The sequence below is a fragment of the Pyrus communis genome, chromosome 5, assembly GCF_041283825.1.
Source record: "Pyrus communis isolate YQ-2024b chromosome 5, ASM4128382v1, whole genome shotgun sequence".
Lineage (NCBI taxonomy): Eukaryota > Viridiplantae > Streptophyta > Magnoliopsida > Rosales > Rosaceae > Pyrus > Pyrus communis.
In genome coordinates this window covers 13,074,075-13,097,177 of record NC_142569.1, presented here as the reverse complement: position 1 = coordinate 13,097,177, position 23,103 = coordinate 13,074,075, and the positions used below count along the sequence as shown (strand labels likewise).

Here is a 23,103-nt window from a genome sequence, read left to right as displayed (position 1 = left end):
TCCAGGTCCTACCTTTACAACCTCTACTGCCACATCGATACCTGTTCCGAGTTCCACCAATGGATATCTTCAGTTAACAAAACGACTTCTCACAAAATGTGGTCCTTTGAAAACTTCTACATAAAACATGTTAAGAAATGCATCCCACCCTCTCCTTCTGAAGAACTCGAAAAACTATGCTGTCCCCGTTGCATATCCCTTTACTCTCTCTCTCTCTCTCTCTCTCTCTCTCATTACGATACTATCAATGTTTACGTAAGAATCTCTCCCCGGAAAACACACAAATTCCACTCCAGAAGTTTATTAGATGAAATGAACAAGAAACAGTACATTCAAATGCAAAGTATTAGCGTGTTTAAGCATTTGTTGAACATTTGAATGTACTGTTTCTTAGACTAACATGGTCATTTTATTTTGGATGGAAAATTAAATAGAAATTGGATGTCAAAGATCTTCGGCCAACTTCGTATATAGCTTGTTCAAATCAAAACCACTGTCAAATATACTTTACAAGAAAATGAACATAAATCAAATAATCCATATCATTAAAAATACAAGACCCACACATTCCACTATTAGACATCTCATATAGCACACAACTAAAGCAACTGTATCAGACAACTCTTGCATTTATAATTTCTTTGAGGGTACATGACTATATTTCGTCTACTTAAGCCTCAACGATGACCTTCCCGGTTGCATGTCCATCGACACTCTTAGCCCAAGCATCTTCGGCCTTGCTTAGAGGATGTGTCGAGTCGATTACCGTCTTGAGTTTTCCTTCCTTCACTAACTTAACAAGATACTCAAGGTTCTCAGCCTTGATATCAGCAAACAGCGGCACCAGCCGCTTCTTCGAGAAGGAGAGTTTCTGCAGAGCAAAAGTAAGAAAGGCACTTGGACCAGGAGTGATTACCATGACCTTCCCGTTGGAACTCAAATTAGGCTCAAAAGTTGACCAGGGAACACCGGTGTTGGTTGTGCAGTGGACCACGACATCATATTTCCGACCAGATGGGCTCTTCAGAGCTGCTCCTTCTGGGGTCTTGTAGTCAAGAACCTCATCTGCCCCTAAGCTCTTGACCAATTCAACGTTACGAGCTCCACAAGTGGCTGTAACATGAGCATTACCGAGCTTGGCTAATTGGACTGCATACTGACCCACACCGCCAGAGGCAGCAGTAATCAATATGTTCTTTTGCTGGCCACTTCCGTCAAGCTTGACCCGAGCAGCTTGCGTGAGACATTGGTGAGCTGTGACGCCAGCAATAGGTAAGCCTGCAGCTTCAGCTGCTGAAACTTCGGGTGGCCTGGCCACTGTCATGTTCTCACTAGCTGTGGTGTACTCAGCCAGTCCACCTCCAATCTATCCATATGTAACATGACAACAGAAAATTGAGGCATAGATATAACAAACGAGATCTAAATGCTAAACTTCTTATATGCACAATGAGCTATTCAAAAAGGGGAAAAAGTAACCAAAGGATTAAGATAAACACTCACAGCAGCGGTCAGATATGCCACAACTTTGTCGCCCGGTTTGAACTTTTGGACGCCCTCTCCAACTTTTACAACCTCTCCAGCAACATCAGTAACTGTTTTCAATGATATCATTACCCGATGTCAACAAACCAACCTACCAGCCTAAGACTCTCAGACATGAATGCATAAACCACAAAACAACTCGTCTCGCAATATAGGAGCAATATCCATCCATTTTTAAGTCAAAGCATAAATTTGTTTCATAATCCAGCTTTTTATTTATTTTTTTGGGTCAATCCAGCTAATTTATCTACCTCACAACTCTCCAAATACTTCAATGTATGATGAGAGTTTTATCAACAACATGAACTAATCCGTAACCATTATGCCCAATTCTTTAAAGAGGGCAATCTCTTTGGGACACCGAGTAGTGCATGATTTTGTTTCAAACGCCGTAGTAATTAATCAACATCAGGTAACTTTATTAATCAGTTCAATGTTGTTGTAATTAATCAAATTTAGGTAACTTTACTTTATCATCAGTACATTGCCTGGCCTGCGGCAGCTTATATGACACGAATTGATTTATGAAGGACCCTCAAACGTTAATTGACTGGAACAGGGTGATTATTGAAGAATTTAACAAACCTAAGTAACTAAACTTCCCCAAATTCTACATGCAGTGATAGAAAATTTGCAAAACAAGCAGTGCATAGTCATAGGAGGAAAACTTTTGAAAATGAGGCAGGTAAAAAGCTCGAGTCTTCAGTTATTGTCGAGAAATTTTTAAAGGTGCCCAAAACACGAGGCGGAAGATCACATGTTATTATACAATTGGAGGAAAGCTTTTTTTTTTTTTTTTCAAGTGTCCCTCTAATTGTAGAATGAAATATGGTGTTCTGCCTTGTGTTTCAGGCACACTAAAAAATCTGTCATTATTGTCATTTGTATAAACAGTTTTTACCAACGTCAACTTCGAATACTTTGAACAGGTAAAATACACAAGTACAAAGGCCTTGTTTGGCGTCAAGGGCTGGACATGAATAAAAATGGATGTCAAACTTTTCAAATGTTTTGTAAGTTTAAGGTAAAAGATGGGTTATTCAAGTAGGAAACTTAATCCATTTTTAAACTTCAACTGAAACAACATTTGGGAGTTGTTGACTTGCATTTCTTTTTTATAACATACATTAGAATGTAGAGTTATCCCTTTCATTTTCAACTCAATCTTAGATACCAAACAGGTCAAAGTTCCTAACAAGGTGATCAACTTGATTACTTACCAGGTATATGAGGAAATTTTTTGGGCAAAAAAGGTCGTGCCACGCCTTTCTGAATTTTCCAATCCAGTGGGTTTATACTAGCTGCTTCCAATTTCAGCAAAACCTCGCCTTTCTTCGGAGTGGGTATTGGAACCTCTACATGCTGCAACAAATTTCATAAATAAAATACAGATACAAAAATTATAAAACTCTTCTCTTTTTTTTTTCCATTATAGAACTTGACTTTTTTTTGTTTCGCGGCAACGAATATTAAGCACTTCGTAGATAAAAAAATAAAAGGAAAAATGTAATAGATAAAGAAAAAGGAACCTGTAAACCAGAAGCTCCTCCACCATAGCCGACGTACTGCACCGCATGCATACGCTTCGACGCCATGCCTGCCATGCAAACCCTAGTCGGAACTGTTAATGTTTAAGTTGCTATTTATATCAATCTCTATATATAAAGCCAGCAGGCCAATATATACAACCAGAACCAGGACTTGCATGTTGAGAAAAGTCAGACAGATGAAAAGTCAAGCCTTGCAGAAGAAGAAGTTGAAGTCAGAATTTGCAACTCTGTACAATAAAGGGTGATGAAAAGAAAAGTCACAAGTGAGACAGTACGAACTGAAAACTCTCCACCACCACACAAACGATTGCCTTAGCTGTGTAGGGGCCATATGATCAGAGAGGCGGAAAGAAGAGTCAGCCTCCCGTGTGGTGAGAGAAAAGTCTAAACCAAATCAAAGCTTGCAAAAGAGAATTTTGGCATATCAGAATCTATTAACAAGAAAATGTGAACATTAGATCACAAACCTTATCATTTACAATACAAGACCTACACATCACTGGAAGATATAACAAATGACACAACTCTAGATAAGTACATAATGTTTGCATATCCCATTAAAAACCACTAAGATGTATCTTGTCTACTTAAGGCTCGACAATAATCTTCCCAGTTGCATGTTTATCGATACTCCTAGCCCAAGCATCTTCAGCCTTGCTCAGAAGATGTGTCGAGTCGATCACTGTCTTGAGCTTTCCTTCCTTGACCAACGAAACTAGATACTCCAAGTTCTCAGTCTTGAAATTCATGGGCAGTGGCACCAGCAGCTTCGTTGAGAAGGTCAGTTTCTTCAGAGCAAAAGTAACGAAGGCACTTGACCTTCCCGCTGGCACTCAAATTAGGCTCAAAAGTTGACCAGGGAATGCACAGTGGACCACAGCACCATATTTCGGACCAGATGGGCTATTCAGAGCTGCTCCTTCTGGGGTCTTGTAATCAAGAACCTCATCTGTCCGTAAGCATCTGGTGTTTCCGAGCTTTGCTAGTTGGACTGCCAGTATCCACACCATCTGATGCAGCAGTAATAAAAATGTTCTTTTGCTGGCCACTTCCGTCGAGCTTGACCCCTGCATTGCGTGATAGACTGGTGAGCTTGAAACCAGCAATAGGTAACCCTGCAGCTTCAGCTGGTGAAACTTCAGGTGGCCTGGTCACTGTCATGTTCTCACTAGCAGCAGCATACTCGGCCAGTCCACCTCCCTTTTATATGGTAACAAACAAAGTGAGGCACTGATGATAGCAGGGACAAACAAATGGAGACCGAACTTAACCAAAGGAATAAAATGAAGATGTACAGCTTGGGAAAGATATGCCACAACTTTAATTGTCGCCCGGTTTGAACTTTTGGGTCCCTTCCAACTTCTACAACCTCTAGCTCCAGCCAGTAACTGTTTCCAATAACATCATTGGTCAATGTCAACAAACCAACTTACCAGACTCACAGACATGAATGCATAAACCACAAAACAACTCAACTCGCAATATAGGAGCAATATTCATCCATTTTAAAGTTAAAAGTATAAATGTGATGATAATTTTATCGACAAAATGAGCTAATCTGTAACCATTATACCCACTTCTTCAAAGAGGATTGGACCAGGCCATGGGGCCTGATGTGCTGATTTCTTTGCTTTTTTTTGTCGTCTAACGATTCTTCCTCGCGTCTTTGTAGAATTTCTTAGAGTATGTCTTCTTCAAGCCACAAGAGTGATGATGGTGTGCTACCATTGTATCGTCAAGGTGGGTCTTTGAGTAAAGTGGGCTGACACGCCCCGATCCAGATGTCCGTAGGACATCGGAATGGTCACATGTTGGCCAACACCCGAGGATGATGAAAGCCATTTATTGAAAACATGAGAACTAAAATATGAATAAGATAAGAGAAATTTAAATATAATTAATATGCAAATGAAGAACGTGTTCAGAACATACAACTAATCCTAGACACTAAAAAGGACCAACATAAAATTGAATGAACAATGGGATGGGTCCTACGCCAAGAGGACTCGAAGATGCCGTTGCGGAAGTGCCTTGACGCCGAGATTGTAGGCCTTGATTCTAAATCCTAAGGGGGTGTAAAACAAACATGAGTGGATCAAGTTGATATATATATATATATATATATATAAAACATTTATCAACATACTAACCCCCAAAGTTTTATGAAAACTCAATAGCATAATATGTAATAGGTTTTCCGAAAACCCTAGCATGTAAAACATCTCATAAAACATATCTCGTATACAGTATGCATAGTGGTATCCAATAATAGTAATATCTCCTTGCCCGCAACCAACACCATGTCTCTCAACCCAAAGCCAGAGATTATTTTCTCCCAGCCCAATGCCAATTAGGGATGGCAACGGTTCGGTTTGGGGACGAAAATGCTATATCCATCCCCATAACCACAAAAATTAACCATATCCATAACCGCAGATTAACCATCGGGGATTATCCATAACCATATCCACTGGGTAACTTATTTTCAATCGGTTATCAGTTATATCCATCTTCGTCAAAAAACAAAAAACAAAAAAAATATATTTATCCAATTGACGCATTATAAATTTTACTAGATACTAATTCCGTCATTAAATAGCAACATCCAATTACAAAAAACTAAAAATATATTTGAAGTTGTTCATGATAACATGCACCAATTTCTTGACAGTGAGACTTTTGAAGAGAGATGAATCTGATAAACTTGTAATATTTGATAATTGATATATAAAATGATTCAATGAATTAATTTGGTTGAGTATAACAATAGGAGTATTGAATTGATGAGGTTGTTGGTATGCCCCATGCATGATGTTTGGTGCATAATAAAGATAGTATATGCATGCATAATGAATTAATATAGGGAGGGTTCGGTAAATTGAATAAAATTATATTATATATCAAATATATATATATATATATATATATATATATATATATATATATATTCGGGTCGGATTGGGGACCCCTATAACCATATCCAAAATCATAACCGAATAAAGTTCATGGTTTTTCCCCATATCCATACCATACCCGAATTTTCATATCCAAATCCAATCCATTCGGACGGTTATCCACGGTTATCGGGTATAACGGTTAGAATTGCCATCCCTAATGCCAGCTCCATGTCCCTTGGCTCGAAGCCAAGGCTTATTTCTCTCAGCCCGCAGCCAACACCAGATCCTCGCCCCTGGCGGAATAGTGACCACTAGATATGCACAAAAACATTGAACATAATCTTTCCAAACATAGGTATGTATATTTGAAAACCATCTTCATAGTATAAAGTTATCCATCATCTATACTATAAAGAAGTGTGTAAAAACATGTTCTAAATAGTATATCGTCATCCATCAGATATCCTACAAAGAACATAGGTTCGATAATGGTATTCCAAAATATTCTAAGTAAGCATAATATCTCATAAAACGTTTCATACAACGTAATCATTAAATCATGCTTTTCATGTATGCATTCCTACTATTAAAACATGCATTTTAGAAATGGTCCACTCATAGATACTTCGCTGTCAAAGAGCCACACAAAACTAGCGAAGATGGAATCGCCACAATATATGCACCTAAACACATAAAGGGTCCAATTAATAAAACTATATTCAAATTATTAAATTTGGAAAACGGACGTCAAAAACGAATTCAGGACATCGAATTAACCTAGGAAGGGTCCCGGACGAAACCCTAAAAAGTCAACTATGACAGGTCAAAGTCAAAGTCAATCAGTCAACGGTCAGACCAGGTCTGGGTCAACAGGCCTGGGTTTGGTTCGGGTTGGGCCTAGGGTGTGTGGAACGGATCCATGGCCCAAAGGCCTGGATCCAATAGGGTTTTGGGTCTAGGCTTCGACGGGCTGAGCTTAAGTTCCACGGGTCAAAGGCCCAGGTTCCATATGGCTAGAAGGCCTTAGATCTTAGTGTTTTAAAAAGGTTTCACTAGGTTAAGCTTAGATGCAATGGCCCAAAAGCCTCATATCTACACGGCCCTAAGGGCCGATTTTAGAAAATAATTAAAACAAAATAAAAACTAATTAATAAATAGATTGGGCTCAGGGGTTTAGCGGGCCAAGGCCTGAAAGGCCTGTCTCCTTGGTTTTGGGCTTGAATGCCCTTTCCTCACTAGGGAAGAAGGTCGGAGTCGTTTGATCTTTGGTCCCTGTCAACACACACACACACATAGGCTACGATCTAGGAGCCAAAATGAAGAGTAAGATGAGGGGAAGGGATTCCATACCTTGGACACGTCGAATGGTGCCCGGAGGTGGCCGGGATCTTTCTCGAAACCCACAGGGGTTCGCTGAACTTGGGTTGGGTATCCTCTGGGTGCCCCTAAGCTCCACAGAGACGGAGATAGAGAATGAAGGAAGGTCCACGAGGGTAGTGGTGGTGATGTGCTGTCATCGAGGTGGCTCCGGTACCTCGGTGTGTGAGTTTTGGTTCAATCAGTGAGTGAGAGAGATTGGAGCGAGTGAGAGAAAAAGAGATAAGAGTTAGTTGAAAGAGAGAGAAAAATAGTTGACTCAGGGAAAAAAATGAGAGATACGTGAATGTTTTCCATGTGGCAAACAGTGATAGGATGAGAGGTTTAGAAAATCTGAAAAATGAGATTTTGATTGGATGAGGATAGGGAACTAAAATGCAAAATTTAATAAACCTTTTGGGAAAAAAAGTGAAATTACGAAATCTTTGGGGGTGGGGTTTCACATGGGCTACGTTAAGGCTGCTTACTTCAAAATTAATTCTGATGACTTGTTCAAAGACTTCCTTGAAGCGTATAGGCATGCAATTCCGTCAGGGGTGCGTGTGAAATGTGTCAAGGAAAATAACAGTCATGAGCCATGTAGTGGGGCTCAAAGAGCCATCAAGTTTCACCCTTACTAATTCGTGTTAAGATTTACTTTTTCCATGCCTCATTTTTTCCAAGAAATGCTTTGCTCCATGAAGTGTGTCCCCACTTAATGTTCTCCTAATGTGGTCTGTGTGATGATGGGATTCCTCAATCTAAGCCAATTCTTTGACTTGGATCCGGTCATCATCGAATTTTGGTACTTCTTTGACATAGGCCACATTGATAGAGTTGGACAGCTGCAATCCTGCCATAGGCTCTTTGATCATTCGAGCAAGGAAGATCATGACTGGGTCAAATAGACTTTGGAGATAAGTGGAGAGTGAGAGTATGATTCTTCCCCTGAGCTGCGCGTTCCAACGATTTTTATCACCAGTAAGTAGACTGCTTAGTCTCCAGGCTACTTTATGTTTTTGCTGAGCTACTATCTGATTTGTTGATTATCCACTTTTGCTTATGTAGATTCAGAATTCGGCTCAACTGCCAAGATTTCTCTAGATATGAAGAAGGTGTATGTTGCTCTAAGTATCCCTACTGAATACCGTGAATGGCGTTGGTTGCTTAGTCCTCTTCGTAGAGAGAAATGTGGGTTGCCCCTGAAAGATGAGATAAAACGAATCAAGACGAAGGCATTAACTTGTTCGATTAAGCTTGCTATGAATAAAGGTGAAAAGAAAAGATCTTCCCCACCTGCTCAAGAGATACTGGCTGAGAAAAAGCCAAAGACTTCTTCCGCTGCTCGTGAAGGTCCGCCTGCTGCCGATAAGCTTGTGATTGACTTGACTTCTTCTAAGGGGAAGAAAGATGTGGCTGCTAGATCTGAGCCGGTGACGTTTGCCATCAAATATGGCTATTACGATTGCTGATAAGATTGCTCAGTGTAGAGATTCTGCCATGCCCCCAGTGCCGAAATATATGCCAAGACGTCCATTGGGAGCTAAGTCTGGTTCAACTTTGGAGAAGCTTGCTACTATGAAGAGCAATAAGGTGGACTCTACTGCTAAAGTGGTGCCAAGGCCCATTCCCCTTGCTGCTGAGACTGATTCACTTGTTGAGAAAGAAGAGACTGCTCGTGTAGGCAGTTGTGAGAAATCTACCAAGCCTGTTTCTAGGGATGTTGCTAAGATTTGTGTGCTCTTGAAACCAGATTCCAAGTTCCTTCGCAAAGTACATGACCGAATATAGAATGATCGCTCTGCTTGCTATGATGCAGAAAACGGTGATTCTGGCAGCCGAGTCTATGTTCCTTGACCAAGAGGATACCAAGGCTGCCAAGAAGGTGGCAAAGACTATTCTTCTGCCAAGAAGATGAAGAGGTTGAAGTATGAGCTATCACTTTGAAGGGATCTAATATCTCTGCCCCCACTTCTTTGCAGCTTGAGACCGCTCGCCAAATGATGGAACTCCAAGGCTCACTGAAGATCAATGAAAGTCTCAAGAAGGAAGTGGATAAGCTGCAACGCATCCGTGTTAGTCTGCTCGAGGAGAACAAGCAGCTGAAGGGTAAGAAGCCTGGGCTCGAGGCTTGGCTTGTTCAAAGTCAGGCCGATTTCTACAAGCTGGGTTATGTAGATCATCTCTTTGGTAAATCGTCTGACTTTGAGTTTGATGGGAAAAACTTCGAGACCTTCTCTATTTCTTAGGAAGACTTGCTTAATTTTACTTTTGAGGCTTCCATTGGTGAAGTAGTCGGAGAAGTTGGTGCCCAGGCTGGGGCAACCGGGGGTGAAATACCGAATGATGCCTCTGGCAAGAATGTTATAGCTGCTGAAGGTGTGGCGACCGAGTAGTCGTAGGATGTCCAAGCTGCTGAATAGTAGTTTTCTAAGTAACCTCTAGGATTTTCTTTGTTTTCCTTATTTCTTTTGCTTTACTTGAACTCATTCGGCCTTTGTTTTTTGTTTATCAATTTTGCTAGAAAATTCAATAAACTTGCTTCTTTTTTTTTTCTTCATCTTCACTTCTTTGGTTTACGCCCAACCTTTGACCTTTAGACCAGCAATAGGCGTGTTGCTTTTCTATAAACAGACAAGCCCACGTAGCCTATGCAGCTGCATGTGTTGGTGTAGAACTTTTACAAAGTTGTTAGTCATAGGGTCACGTAACCAATCTTGCGCCTCGCCTTGTAAAGTGGTGGTGAATATCTTGCACATAAAAATGTCATTGTTCCGATGAAGGACCATTGTGCTTCGGTAGTGCTTCAAGTGTCTCTCCGGGTCTCCATCTCCTTTAAAGGATACGAAATGTGGCATGCTGAACATGCATGGAGGCTTTACTTGCTCGATCTCGTCCATGAAGAGTGACCGGCTTATGTTGGTCACGTCCCGTCTTAATGCCTCGTCTGTGACCTTGTTGCATTGGAAAACACATAATCACTCGGTCATGAGCCTCTCTACTTCTTCCTGAATTTACCTTTCTTGGGATAGCAAAGTGTTGTGTTCCCTTCATGTGCAAATATAATGATAGTATAGTGGCACAAGTAAGGGTGTCGAACCACAATGACTTATTAGACCTCTACAAGTTACGAACTTTATGTGAACCGGCCCTAACTAAACAATGAAACTAACAAATTGAGTTTAGATTTTGATTTGAAAAGTAAAGTAACTTAAAATGCAAGAGAATGTAAATATGAATAATAGAATGATTCAGAAATGATGGGAACGGAATTAGGGATACCGATTTTAACATTTACAAACCAATTCCATGAAAATTAAGTCAAAACGCATTCAACTCTCTTATCTGCAACTATGGTTTGTTTTACTCATTTATGATCATCCATTTGATGTGTGGTTGTGATCAAGTACTTCTAATTTGCAACCTAGTTGTGATGTTTAACTTTGATTTCCAAATAAGAATCCATTAAGAACAAGAAAACTTCAAAGAACCAAAGAAGTCACATGGTAGGATGTATGCATAGCATTTTCTTCAATCATTCACATGTCTACCAAGATTAAGCATGATGTGTACTATAACCTTGATCAAATAATTCATAAGCAGCCCTAATGGTGATCAAACATTAAGATTAACAAACAAATTAAATTATAAAATCAGTGAAAGAAACAAGAAAACAGATTGATGAATCGAAAACTTTAACTTAATAACAAAGAATATTTTTGCAAGGCTACATCGAAATCCCTAACTATGAACTTAATGACACAACATGATTATAGAATATATAAATATCAAGAACAACATGACTGAAACTAAAGTTCATAGAAGAAACCCCCTTGAAGCAATTCTGATGTTGAACTTCTCCAACAACAACGTGGCTGCGTGGTTTCTTCAGTGGCAGCGGATGATGAAGGGAAATACAGTTTTGTTTCTGGAAGAAAGGCTAACGAAAGAGAAGAGAGAGAACTCTGGGCGTCCCCAAGGGGGTTTATCCCAAAGTGATATGAAACCCTAGTATTTATATGCTAAATGGGGCTGCAAGATATTTCAAAGTGATCCTAACAACTTAACCTTTATTTTGCATGTTTTTGCCTTATTTGGCACCTCCAAATCAGGCTAGATATCCCCATTCCTTTCCCATTATGTTCCTGGTCATCTAACAAGCTAGATTTGTCTTGGATTCTTTATTTGGACTTCAAAACAAGTAACAACTTAATTTGGGCTCCAAAACAGGCCACTAAACTTCAATCCACGTTTGAATAAGGGTCAACTCCAAAAATGGCATGTTTTCACTTCTTTTACCTTCAAATTGATACTAAAGTACATGTAATTGCACACTAACACAAAATAAGGTAAAATGCAACCAGTTTAACTCAAAAACATCACAAAGAGATGAGGAATGGATGATATAAATGCATGAAATATATATGTTATCAAAAACCCCCAAACCTGGTTTTCGCTAGTCCTCGAGCAAAACTATAACTAAAAACACACAAAACTATAAAATCTAATTATACCACTTTTGTTGGCTGAACGATTGCACTGAGCATGTGCAACAAGCCTTTAAACCTCTAGGTGTCCCTAGTCGGAGGAGTTGTGTCTCCTGATGATTTACAGTGATGATGCCCACAAACTAATAAAAACCAATGAAAGCTTAGTCATACATCCAAACCAAAAGTCAACCACTTCAAAGAATTGTATCCTGTGTAAAGTGTAAAAATATTACTCCATGTCTCATGAGTTCAAAGACACCATACTCAAATGCCAAAGATAGAATTCGCCTTAACTCTAGTCTTCACAGATATCACTTAAATTTTCACTCATATCCAAAGGTGTAGTCTCTCCACAAATACATGTAAGTGAAATTATGTAAAAAGGATTAAAAAATTCTCACATATGAAATATGAAATAAATATTACATCAAACACTGATCCCAATGTGCATATGTCCTTAGACTAACATGGTCATTTTATTTTGGATGGAAAATTAAATAGAAATTGGATGTCAAAGATCTTCGGCCAACTTCGTATATAACTTGTTCAAATCAAAACCACTGTCAAATGTACTTTACAAGAAAATGAACATAAATCAAATAATCCATATCATTAACAATCAAGACCCACACATTAAACTATTAGAAATATCATATAGCACACAACTAAAGCAACTGTATCAGACAACTCTTGCATTTATAACTTGTTTGAGGTTACATGACTATATTTCTTCTACTTAAGCCTCAACGATTACCTTCCCGGTTGCATGTCCATCGATACTCTTAGCCCATGCATCTTCGGCCTTGCTCAGAGGATGCGTCGAGTCGATTACCGTCTTGAGCTTTCCTTCCTTCACCAACTTAACAAGATACTCAAGGTTCTCAGCATTGACATCAGCAAACAGCGGCACCAGCCGCTTCTTCGAGAAGGAGAGTTTCTGCAGAGCAAAAGTAAGAAAGGCACTTGGACCGGGAGTGATATCTATGACCTTCCCGTTGGAACTCAAATTAGGCTCAAAAGTTGACCAGGGAACACCGGTACTGGTTGTGCAGTGGACCACGACATCATATTTCCGACCAGATGGGCTCTTCAGAGCTGCTCCTTCCGGGGTCTTGTAGTCAAGAACCTCATCTGCCCCTAAGCTCTTGACAAATTCAATGTTACGAGCTCCACAAGTGGCTGTAACATGAGCATTACCGAGCTTGGCTAATTGGACTGCATACTGACCCACACCGCCAGAGGCAGCAGTAATCAATATGTTCTTTTGCTGGCCACTTCCGTCAAGCTTGACCCGAGCAACTTGCGTGAGACATTGGTGAGCTGTGACGCCAGCAATAGGTAAGCCTGCAGCTTCAGCTGCTGAAACTTCGGGTGGCCTGGCCACTGTCATGTTCTCACTAGCTGTGGCGTATTCAGCCAGTCCACCTCCAATCTATCCATATGTAAGATGACAACAGAAAATTGAGGCATAGATATAACAAACGAGATCTAAATGGTGAACTTCTTGTATGCACAATGAGCTAATAAAAAAGGTGAAAAAGTAACCAAAGGAATAAGATAAACACTCACAGCGATGGTCAGATATGCCACAACTTTGTCGCCCGGTTTGAACTTTTGGACGCCCTCCCCAACTTTTACAACCTCTCCAGCAACATCAGTAACTGTTTTCAATGATATCATTAGCCGATGTCAACAAACCAACCTACCAGCCTAAGACTCACAGACGTGAATGCATAAACCACAAAACAACTCTCCAAATACTTCAACGTATGATGAGAGTTTTATTAACAACATGAACTAATCTGTAACCTTTATGCCCGATTCTAAAAGAGGGCAACCTCTTTGGGACACCGAGTAGTGCATGATTTTGTTTCAAACGCCGTAGTAATTAATCAACATTAGGTAACTTTATTAATCAATTCAATGTTGTCGTAATTAATCAAATTTTGGTAACTTTACTTTATCATCAGTACATTGCCTGGCCTGCGGCAGCTTATATGACACCAATTGATTTATGAAGGATCCTCAAACATTAATTGACTGGAACAGGGTGATTATTGAAGAATTTAACAAACCTAAGTAACTAAACTTCACCACATTCTACAGGTAGTGATAGAAAATTTGCAAAACAAGCACTGCATAATCATAAAAGGAAAACTTTTGAAAAGGAGGCAGGTAAAAAGCTCGAGTCTTCAATTATTGTTGAGAGATTTTTCAAGGTGCCCAAAACACAGGAGGGAATATCACATGTTATTATACAATTGGAGGAAAGTTTTTTATTTTTTAAAGTGTCCCTCTAATTGTAGAATGAAATGTGGTGTTCCGTCTTGTGTTTCAGGCACACTAAAAAATATGCCGTCCTTGTCAAACAGTTTTTACCAACATCAACTTCGAATACTTTGAACAGGTAAAATATACACGTACAAAGGCCTTGTTTGGCGTCAAGGGCTGGACATGAATTAAAATGGATGTCAAACTTTTCAAATGTTTTGTAAGTTTAAGGTAAAAGATGGGTTATTCAAGTAGGAAACCTAATCCATTCTTTAACTTCAACTGAAATAACATTTGGGAGTTGTTGACGTGTATCTCTTTTTTATAACATACCTTAGAATGTAGAGTTATCCCCTTCAAGTTTCAATCAATCTTCGATACCAAAACAGGTCAAAGTTCCTACCAAGATGATCAACTTGATTACTTACCAGGTATCTGAGGAAATTTTTTGGGCAAAAAAGGTCGTGCCACGCCTTTCTGAATTCTCCAATCCAGTGGGTTTATACTAGCTGCTTCCAATTTCAGCAAAACCTCGCCTTTCTTCGGAGTGGGTATTGGAACCTCTACATGCTGCGACAAATTTCATAAATAAAATACCGATACAAAAATTATAAAACTCTTCTTCTTTTTTTTTCTCTTATATAACTTGAGTTTTTTTTTTTGGTTTCACGCCAAAGAATATTAAGCATTTAGTAGAAAAAAAATAAATAAAAGGAAAAATGTAACAGATAAAGAAAAAGGAACCTGTAAACCAGAAGCTCCTCCACCATAGCCGACGTACTGCACCGCATGCATAAGCTTCGACGACATGCCTGCCATGCAAACTCTAGTCGGAAGTGTTAAAATATTAATGTTTAAGTTGCTATTTATATCAATCTCTATATATATATAAAGCCAGCCGGCCAATATACAACCAGAACCAGGACTTGCTTATTGAGAATAGTCAGACGGATGAAAAGTCAAGCCTTGCAGAAGAAGAAGTTGAAGTCAGAATTTGCAACGGATTCTTTCCTCCCCTTTCCTCCTCTCCGATTTGAATGGTCACAGTTAAGTCACGTCGATATTTTATATAATTTTATATAAAAAGAGAAAAACAAAATAGAAAATGTGAAATGAGGGAAGGGAAAGGAAAGGAAAGGAAAGAGGAGGGGAAAGAATTCTAGTCCTAAAAGGTGATGAAAAGAAAAGTCACAAGTGAGAAAGTACGAACTGAAAACTCTCCACCACCACACAAACGACGGCCTTAGCTGTGTAGGGGCCATATGATCAGAGAGGCGGAACGAAGAGTCGCATCCACCAAATCAAGGCTTGTAAAGGAGAATATTGGCACGGAACAACCAAAATCTATTAACAAGAAAATATGAACATTAGATCCCAAACCTTATCATTTACAATACAAGACCTACACATCATTGGAAGATATAACAAACGACACAACTCTAGATAAGTACATAATGTTTGCATATCCCATTAAAAACCACTAGGTGTATCTTGTCTACTTAAGGCTCGACAATAATCTTCCCAGTTGCATGTCTATCGATAGTCTAAGCCCAAGTTCTTCAGCCTTGCTCAGAGGATGTGTCCAGTCGATCACTGTCTTGAGCTTTCCTTCCTTGACCAACGAAACTAAATACTCCAAGTTCTCAGCCTTGAAATTCATGAGCAGTGGCACCAGCTGCCTCTTTGAGAAGGTGAGTTTCTTCAGAGCAAAAGTAACCAAGGCACTTGACCTTCCCGCTGGCACTCAAATTAGGCTCAAAAGTTGACCAGAGAATGCAGAGTGGACCACAGCACCATATTTCGGACCAGATGGGCTATTCAGAGCTGCTCCTTCTGGGGTCTTGTAATCAAGGACCTCATCTGTCCGTAAGCCTCTTGACAAATTCAATGTTACAAGCTCCACAAGTGGCTAACATGAGTGTTTCCGAGCTTTGCTAGTTGGACTGCATACTGACCCACAACACCTGATGCAGCAGCAATAAAAATGTTCTTTTGCTGGCCACTTCCGTCGAGCTTGACCCCTGCATTGCGTGATAGGCTGGTGAGCTGTGAGACCAGCAATAGGTAACCCTGCAGCTTCAGCTGGTGAAACTTCAGGTGGCCTGGTCACTGTCATGTTCTCACTAGCTGCAGCATACTCGGCCAGTCCAACTCCCTTTTATATGGTACCAAACAAAGTGAGGCACTGATAGCAGTGACAAACAAATGGAGACCGACCTTAACCAAAGGAATAAAATGAAAATGTACAGCTTGGGAAAGATATGCCACAACTTTAATTGTCGCCCGGTTTGAACTTTTAGGTCCCTTCCAACTTCTACAACCTCTAGCTCCAGCAACATCAGTAACTGTTTTCAATAACATCATTGGTCAATGTCAACATACCAACTTACCAGACTCACAGACATGAATGCACAAACCACAAAACAACTCAACTCGCAATATAGGAGCAATATTCATCCATTTTAAAGTTAAAAGTATAAATGTGATTATAATTTTATCGACAACATGAGCTAATCTGTAACCATTATGCCCACTTCTTCAAAGAGAGCAATCTCTTTGGGACACACAGCCAAACAATTAACATATTTACAACAACCCCAACAATATTTACTTAACAATAACCCTTGGATTAGTCCACCAAAACAAAGCTTGTAAAAGATAAATGTTTGCAGGAAACTATCAGAATTAGTGTATTAACAGGAAAATATGAACATTAGATCCAAACCGTATCCGTTGCAATACAAGACGGAAGACCAACACATCATTGAAAGACATATCATAAAGCGCACAACCACCTGTATGAGATAACTCTTGTCTAAGTACATGAAGATATAAGTTTACATTCCATTAAAATTATCAGTAAGATGTTACATCTTGTCTACTTAAGGCTCGACGATGATCTTCCCGGTCGCATGTCCACTGATACTCTTAGCCCAAGCATCTTCAGCCTTGCTCAGAGGATATGTCGAATCAATCACTGTCCTGAGCTTTCCTTCCTTCACCAACTTAACGAGATACTCCAGGTTCTCAGCCTTGGCACTCATGAGCAGCGGCACCAGCTGCTTCTTCGAGAAGGTGAGTTTCTTCAGAGCAAAAGTAACCAAGGCACTTGGACTGGGAGTAATGTCTATCACCTTCCCGTTGGCGCTCAAATTAGGCTCAAAAGTTGACCAGGGAATGCCGGTTGCACAGTGGACCACGGCATCATATTTCCGCCCAGACGGGCTATTCAGAGCTGCTCCTTCTGGGGTCTTGTAGTCAAGAACCTCATCTGCCCCTAAGCTCTTGACAAATTCAATGTTACGAGCTCCACAAGTGGCTGTAACATGCGTGTTTCCGAGCTTTGCTAATTGGACTGCATATTGACCCACACCACCAGAGGCAGCAGTAATCAGTATGTTCTTTTGCTGGCCACTTCCGTCCAGCTTGACCCCAGCAGCCTGCGTGAGACACTGGTGAGCTGTGAGGCCAGCAATAGGTAAGCCTGCACCTTCAGCTGCTGATACTTCAGGTGGCCTGGTCACTGTCAAGTTCTCAGTAGCTGCAGTGTACTCGGCCAGTCCACCGCCCTTTTATACGACAACAAAGAAAAGTGAGCCACAGATGATGGCAGTGGCAAACAAATGAAGATAGAATTTAACCAAAGGAATAAAACGAACACTTACAGCTTGGGAAAGATATGCCACAACCTTGTCGCCAGGTTTGAACTTTTGGACCCCCTGTCCAACTTCTACAACCTCTCCAGCAACATCACTAACTGTTTTCAATAATATCATTAGCCAATGTCAACAAACAAGAGTGTACAAACCACAAAACAACTCGTCTCGCAATATAGGAGCATAATTTGTTTCAGAATGTTGCTAATGTATGTACCTCACAACTCTCCCCAACGACACGAAACTGATCAAATTCCGGTAAATTTATCAATCAGTTCAACGCTGTAGTACTTAATCAAACACCAGGAAAAACAGAAATTACCGGGTGCATAAGGGAATTTGCGGGGCAAAAAAGGCCGCAACATGCCTTTCTGAATTTTCCAATCAATTGGGTTTATACTGGCTGCTTCCAGTTTCAGCAAAACCTCGCCTTTCGTCGGAGTGGGGATCGGAACCTCTACATGCTGCAACAGACATACAATTTTGCATTAACAATTTTTTAAGGTAGCTCTCACCGGTACTACTTTCTCCATCGATTTTTATTGCCCTTCCAATTCAAGGGCACATATACATTGCAGCATTTTCTCACGGGTCCTCAATCATTTCTTCGGTTTTTTTTTTTTTTTAATTTATTTGGGATTTCAGGGCCTAAAATTATACAAGTAATACATTTTCATTTTACACCGAAGAATATTGAGCATTAATGAAATCCCATAAGCAAAAATCACCAATAAGAATAAACGACATGAGAAATCTACAAAATAATGTTTTTACAGAAAATAGAGAATCGAAAAGAAGGAGACAATCGGAAAGAAAGAACCTTTAAACCAGAAGCTCCTCCTCCATAGCCGTCGTACTGAACCGCATGCATAAGCTTCGACGCCATTGCTGCCATACCCTGAGTCGGCAGAGAGGTAGAGAGGGGCGAGAGAGAGTGCGTGTGTGTTTTGCTAGATTCTTTGTGGGAGAGGCTTTTGACGTCTTGTATACCAGACGTGGACGCACAGCAAGTTGCCAAGTGTTATATTGATGTGAATGACGGAAAAAAACAACCTTTTATTTTATTATATTCATTCGGTTTTCGATTTTTTTCGATTTTTTTATTACCAAAATATAAAATTTGGTGGTTTAAGAAATTCTATGTAATTAAATATTGATCACTTATCGATTAAATAGTGAAAACGAAGTCAAATATATATTGACCTCAAATCGATTAAATACTATAGCATTGTATCGCACATTTTAAGGACCTAAAAATGCACTTATTCAGAATTTAAAAGGTCATCCAACATTATTTCTTGAAAAATTATGATAAAAAAATTGTATGCGGAGAGTTTATCGAAAAAAAGAAAATTGTAAGCGAAGAGTACTGACTTTTTAATAAGGAAAATTAATTAAAAATGTTTGAAAATTTTAAATTTTAACAATAAGATTCAAATAAAATGTAAAGTGAATAGTATCCGGATTGACTTTTTAGTATAAAAATGTGATTTTTCATTAAAGAAAACAGTACCTGAAATTTTTCGTTGAAATTTCCTTTAATATAGTGAGCTAACTACAATTTACATGATTTTTAAAATTATATCAATTTATATCTTTTGAATATTTGAAAGTATTAATGTTCATTAAGCTGATGAGTTTTTCGGTCAATGTGATGCAAATGTAACTTACAAATCATCGCAATTATGAATTTCATAATCACCATATCATCAACTTAATGAAGATTTAAACACTAATAAAATGGTACAAGTAAAAACCTTAGGGGGCAATGCGAAAAAATATAGAGGGTGTAAAATGTAAATAGCCATAATATAATAGGATGTACGGGATGCACACCTAACAGACTCACTATAAAATGTACTTAACAATACAATTAACATTAATTCATATCCAAACCTTATCATTTACAATACAACACCCACACATCAATGGGCGATATCATAAAGCACACATGAAATTTACATACCACTTAAGAAACACTAACACATATATACATGAGTGGTGTTATCCACACACCTTTATTTACTTTTCACATACCCTTCCCAATTTCCAACCGTTGAGTTGAATGAATTGAAAAGGATCAAAAGACAGAAATTAACAAAGGGCGTGTGAATAGAACTACCCTGTATCTTGTCTACTTAAGGCTCGACGATAATCTTTCCAGTCGCGTGTCCATCCATACTCCTTGCCCAAGCATCTTCAGCCTTGCTCAGAGAATGCGTAGAGTCGATTATCGTCTTGAGCTTTCCTTCCTTCACCAACTTAACAAGATACTCCAAGTTCTCAGCCTTGACATTCAGAAACAGTGGCACCAGCTGCTTCTTCGAGAAGGTGAGTTTCTTCAGAGCAAAAGTAACAAAAGTACCTGGACCAGGAGTTATGTCTATGACCTTCCCGTTGGTGCTCAAATTAGGCTCAAAAGTTGACCAGGGGATGCCGGTTGTGCAATGGACCACAGCATCATATTTCCGACCAGATGGGCTAGTTAGAGCTGCTCCTTCTGGGGTCTTGTAGTCAAGAACCTCATCTGCCCCTAAGCTCTTAACAAATTCAATGTTACGAGCTCCACAAGTGGCTGTAACATGCGTGTTACCGAGCTTTGCTAGTTGGACTGCATACTGACCCACGCCCCCAGAGGCAGCAGTAATTAATAGGTTCTTTTGTGGGCCGCTTCCATCCAGCTTGATCCCAGCAGATTGCGTGAGACACTGGTGAGCTGTGAGGCCAGCAACAGGTAAGCCTGCACCTTCAGCTGCTGATACTTCAGGTGGCCTGGACACTGTCAAGTTCTCACTAGCTGCAGCGTACTCAGCCAGTCCACCTCCATTCTATCCATATGTAAGATGACAACGAAAAATGAGGCACAAATATAATAAATGAGTTCTAAACGTGAAACTTCTTATATGCACAATTAGCTCTTCAAGACGGGGAAAAGGTAACCCAAGGAATAAGATGAACACTCACAGCATGGCTCAGAAAGGCCACAACTTTGTCCCCTGGTTTGAACTTTTGCACTCCTTGTCCAACCTCTACAACCTCTCCAGCCACATCAGTAACTGTTAATATCATTAGACAATGTTAACAACAAAAACCTACGAGTCTAAAAACTCAGACATTGATAACTTAAATCATCAAACAGCTGGCCTTTCAATACACAAATTTATTTCAGAATCCATCACAAAAAATAAAAAAAAAGCACCAGAAAATTCTCCCAAGATTACAAATAGGAATCAAGTGTAAATGAGAAGTTTCATTAAAAACAGGATATCATCCTTAAACCATAATGCTTACTTTTCAATATTCAGTTTTTAAAAAAGTCTCATCCGCACACCTAGTTATTCAATGATGGAGCAAACCAATCACACCCAGTACCTTGTACAACAGTTGGCATGTTGCAGCTTATAACACCAGTTGAATGTTGTCATGGTACCTCAATATTTTAAGTAGCCCGGTGCAGAAAATTTATCGGATAGTGAGTAGACTACACATCAGTGGCATTACCAAATCATCTTCCAATATACTATCTAATCGACTCGAAGACTCACAAAGAGGATGATCGATCATTCTAAAAACAAAGGCCTTGTTTGGTGTCAAGCATTGGACTGGAAGAGGTAACACGCTTGACTCAATGGATGTAGAACAAAAAATTGGATGCCAGCTTTCACATGTTGTCTAAGTTGAAGATAGATGATTGATTAGTCAGAGACTCACAGAGGATTAAGTTATCCTTTCAATCCCCACAAAACGGTAAGAGTTAATTTTCCTCCATTACTAATCCTCCTAACTTCAACTTAGACAACATTTGAAAGTTGCATCCAATTTTTCTTTAACGTACATTGAATCTAGTCAGTTATCCATTCCAAACCAAATCCTAGACACCAAACGAAGGCCAAAGTTCCTACCAAATCCTAGACACTACAAGTTAATCTGACTTTATAACAAACAGATCACTTAAAATCTTATTAATTTTTCTAGATGCTATGATTGGACTGTCAAATTATTTACTCAGGAACTCACAAGCACAGAATTACCGCTGGGAAAGTTCAAGATTGATTGTAACTTGTAAGAAAAAGAATTTGGTGAAATTCTTGCAAGCAAAGAAAGCAGAATCATTCACCAGGTATGTGAGGAAATTTTCGGGGATAAAGAGGCCGAAGCATGCCCTTCTGAATTTTCCAATCAACTGGGTTTAGAGCAGCTGCTTCCAGTTTCAACAAAACCTCCCCTTTCTTCGGGGAGGGGACCGGAGCCTCCACATGCTGCAAAACACAAATTACATGAATAAAATACACATAAATTCCAGAAGGAAATATCAAAGAAGGTAAACCATATGAGATAAATCTACAAAATGTAAGACCAAAAAAATTTACAGAATAACAAAAGGGAAACCGTAGGAGATGAAGAAAGAAAAGTCAGAACCTTTAAAGCAGAAGCTCCTCCGCCATAGCTGTCGTACTTTACCGCATGCATAAGCTTTGATGCCATGTTGCCGTACCCTCCTGAATCGGCAGAGACAGACGAGACAGGATTCAGATTTGTAGAGAGAGAGAGAGAGAGAGGGAGAGTTGCTAGATTCTTGTGGATTGGGTTTCTGACGTCTTGTCAACCACACTTGGAATTAGTTCAGTTTGCCACGTGTTGAATTATGATAATCGACGGAGATAACCCTCTGATTTTGATTGACTTTATTTGGAAAGGAATTGTTTCCGATCTCTTCCTCTTAATTCATCAAATCTGAGAATTGGTTATTGAAATTTAATTCAACGATTACAAATAAATATTTATTTTTAAAGTTATTATAATTTTAGCCGTTAGATCAAATTTCAATAGCTTGAATCCTCAAACTTGATGGATTAAGTGGAAAGATTCCAGAGATGATCCCTTTCAAACTGTATTCACTTGTAAATATATCATTATATAAAAATAAGTTTAGAACTATTTTGAAGTTGTGGTGCTTTTAAAAAAAAGTTATTAAAAAAATTTGGACACCAAATGTGTTTAGTAAAATAAAAGAAAAATATTTCTTTTTTAAAACTATGTCAATGACAATAAAAAAGTAGAAGTATGGTCTACCATGCTACTATGCTTTTTCAAAAATTATTTTTTTTTCTTCAAAGTATTGTGAATAGTGTCTATTTAATGAAACTTTCAAATGATAAGTATACTCATGTATACTACACAAGATTACAATTTTTATCCTTGCATTATTCTCTTTGAAAATTTTTATAAGGGTGTGATATCCACACATCTTATTTTACTTCTCACACACTTTTTTAATTTTCGATCGTCGGATCGGATGAATTGAAGAAGATCAACGAACAGAAATTATCAAGAGTGT

The 23,103-nt window shown here is 39.2% G+C and overlaps 4 protein-coding genes and 1 pseudogene across 5 annotated transcripts; all 5 read right to left on the bottom strand.

Annotated features, from left to right (window-relative positions):
* Positions 1–453: 453 nt before the first annotated feature.
* LOC137726414 (chloroplast envelope quinone oxidoreductase homolog) lies at positions 454–3,212 on the bottom strand. Its single transcript, XM_068465341.2, has 4 exons — positions 3,075–3,212; positions 2,766–2,907; positions 1,504–1,595; positions 454–1,366 (listed from the first exon to the last, which is right to left on the bottom strand). Exons 1-4 carry the CDS (start codon positions 3,147–3,149, stop codon positions 671–673), a joined length of 1,005 nt encoding a protein of 334 aa, XP_068321442.2. The 5' UTR covers positions 3,150–3,212; the 3' UTR covers positions 454–670.
* Positions 454–15,013, bottom strand: LOC137726707 (chloroplast envelope quinone oxidoreductase homolog). Of its 2 annotated transcripts, XR_015962744.1 has the most exons (5): positions 14,854–15,013; positions 14,538–14,679; positions 13,408–13,499; positions 12,500–13,270; positions 454–583 (listed from the first exon to the last, which is right to left on the bottom strand). XR_015962744.1 is itself a non-coding variant. In XM_068465642.2 (4 exons), exons 1-4 carry the CDS (start codon positions 14,926–14,928, stop codon positions 12,575–12,577), a joined length of 1,005 nt encoding a protein of 334 aa, XP_068321743.2. In that variant the 5' UTR covers positions 14,929–15,013; the 3' UTR covers positions 12,343–12,574. The 2 variants fall into 2 exon arrangements, 1 of the variants encoding a protein (XP_068321743.2); XM_068465642.2 differs by lacking the exon at positions 454–583 and having other exon boundaries at positions 12,343–13,270.
* Positions 15,014–15,154: 141 nt separating this feature from the next.
* LOC137724796 (quinone-oxidoreductase homolog, chloroplastic-like) lies at positions 15,155–16,473 on the bottom strand (annotated as a pseudogene).
* Positions 16,474–16,774: 301 nt separating this feature from the next.
* Positions 16,775–18,742, bottom strand: LOC137725356 (chloroplast envelope quinone oxidoreductase homolog). Its single transcript, XM_068464013.2, has 4 exons — positions 18,586–18,742; positions 18,088–18,229; positions 17,775–17,866; positions 16,775–17,678 (listed from the first exon to the last, which is right to left on the bottom strand). The coding sequence occupies exons 1-4, from the start codon at positions 18,658–18,660 to the stop codon at positions 16,992–16,994; spliced, it is 996 nt and encodes a 331-aa protein (XP_068320114.2). The 5' UTR covers positions 18,661–18,742; the 3' UTR covers positions 16,775–16,991.
* An 879-nt stretch (positions 18,743–19,621) lies between these two features.
* Positions 19,622–22,398, bottom strand: LOC137725507 (chloroplast envelope quinone oxidoreductase homolog). Its single transcript, XM_068464222.2, has 4 exons — positions 22,185–22,398; positions 21,883–22,024; positions 20,730–20,821; positions 19,622–20,593 (listed from the first exon to the last, which is right to left on the bottom strand). Exons 1-4 carry the CDS (start codon positions 22,248–22,250, stop codon positions 19,904–19,906), a joined length of 990 nt encoding a protein of 329 aa, XP_068320323.2. The 5' UTR covers positions 22,251–22,398; the 3' UTR covers positions 19,622–19,903.
* Between the last annotated feature and the right edge of the window lie 705 nt (positions 22,399–23,103).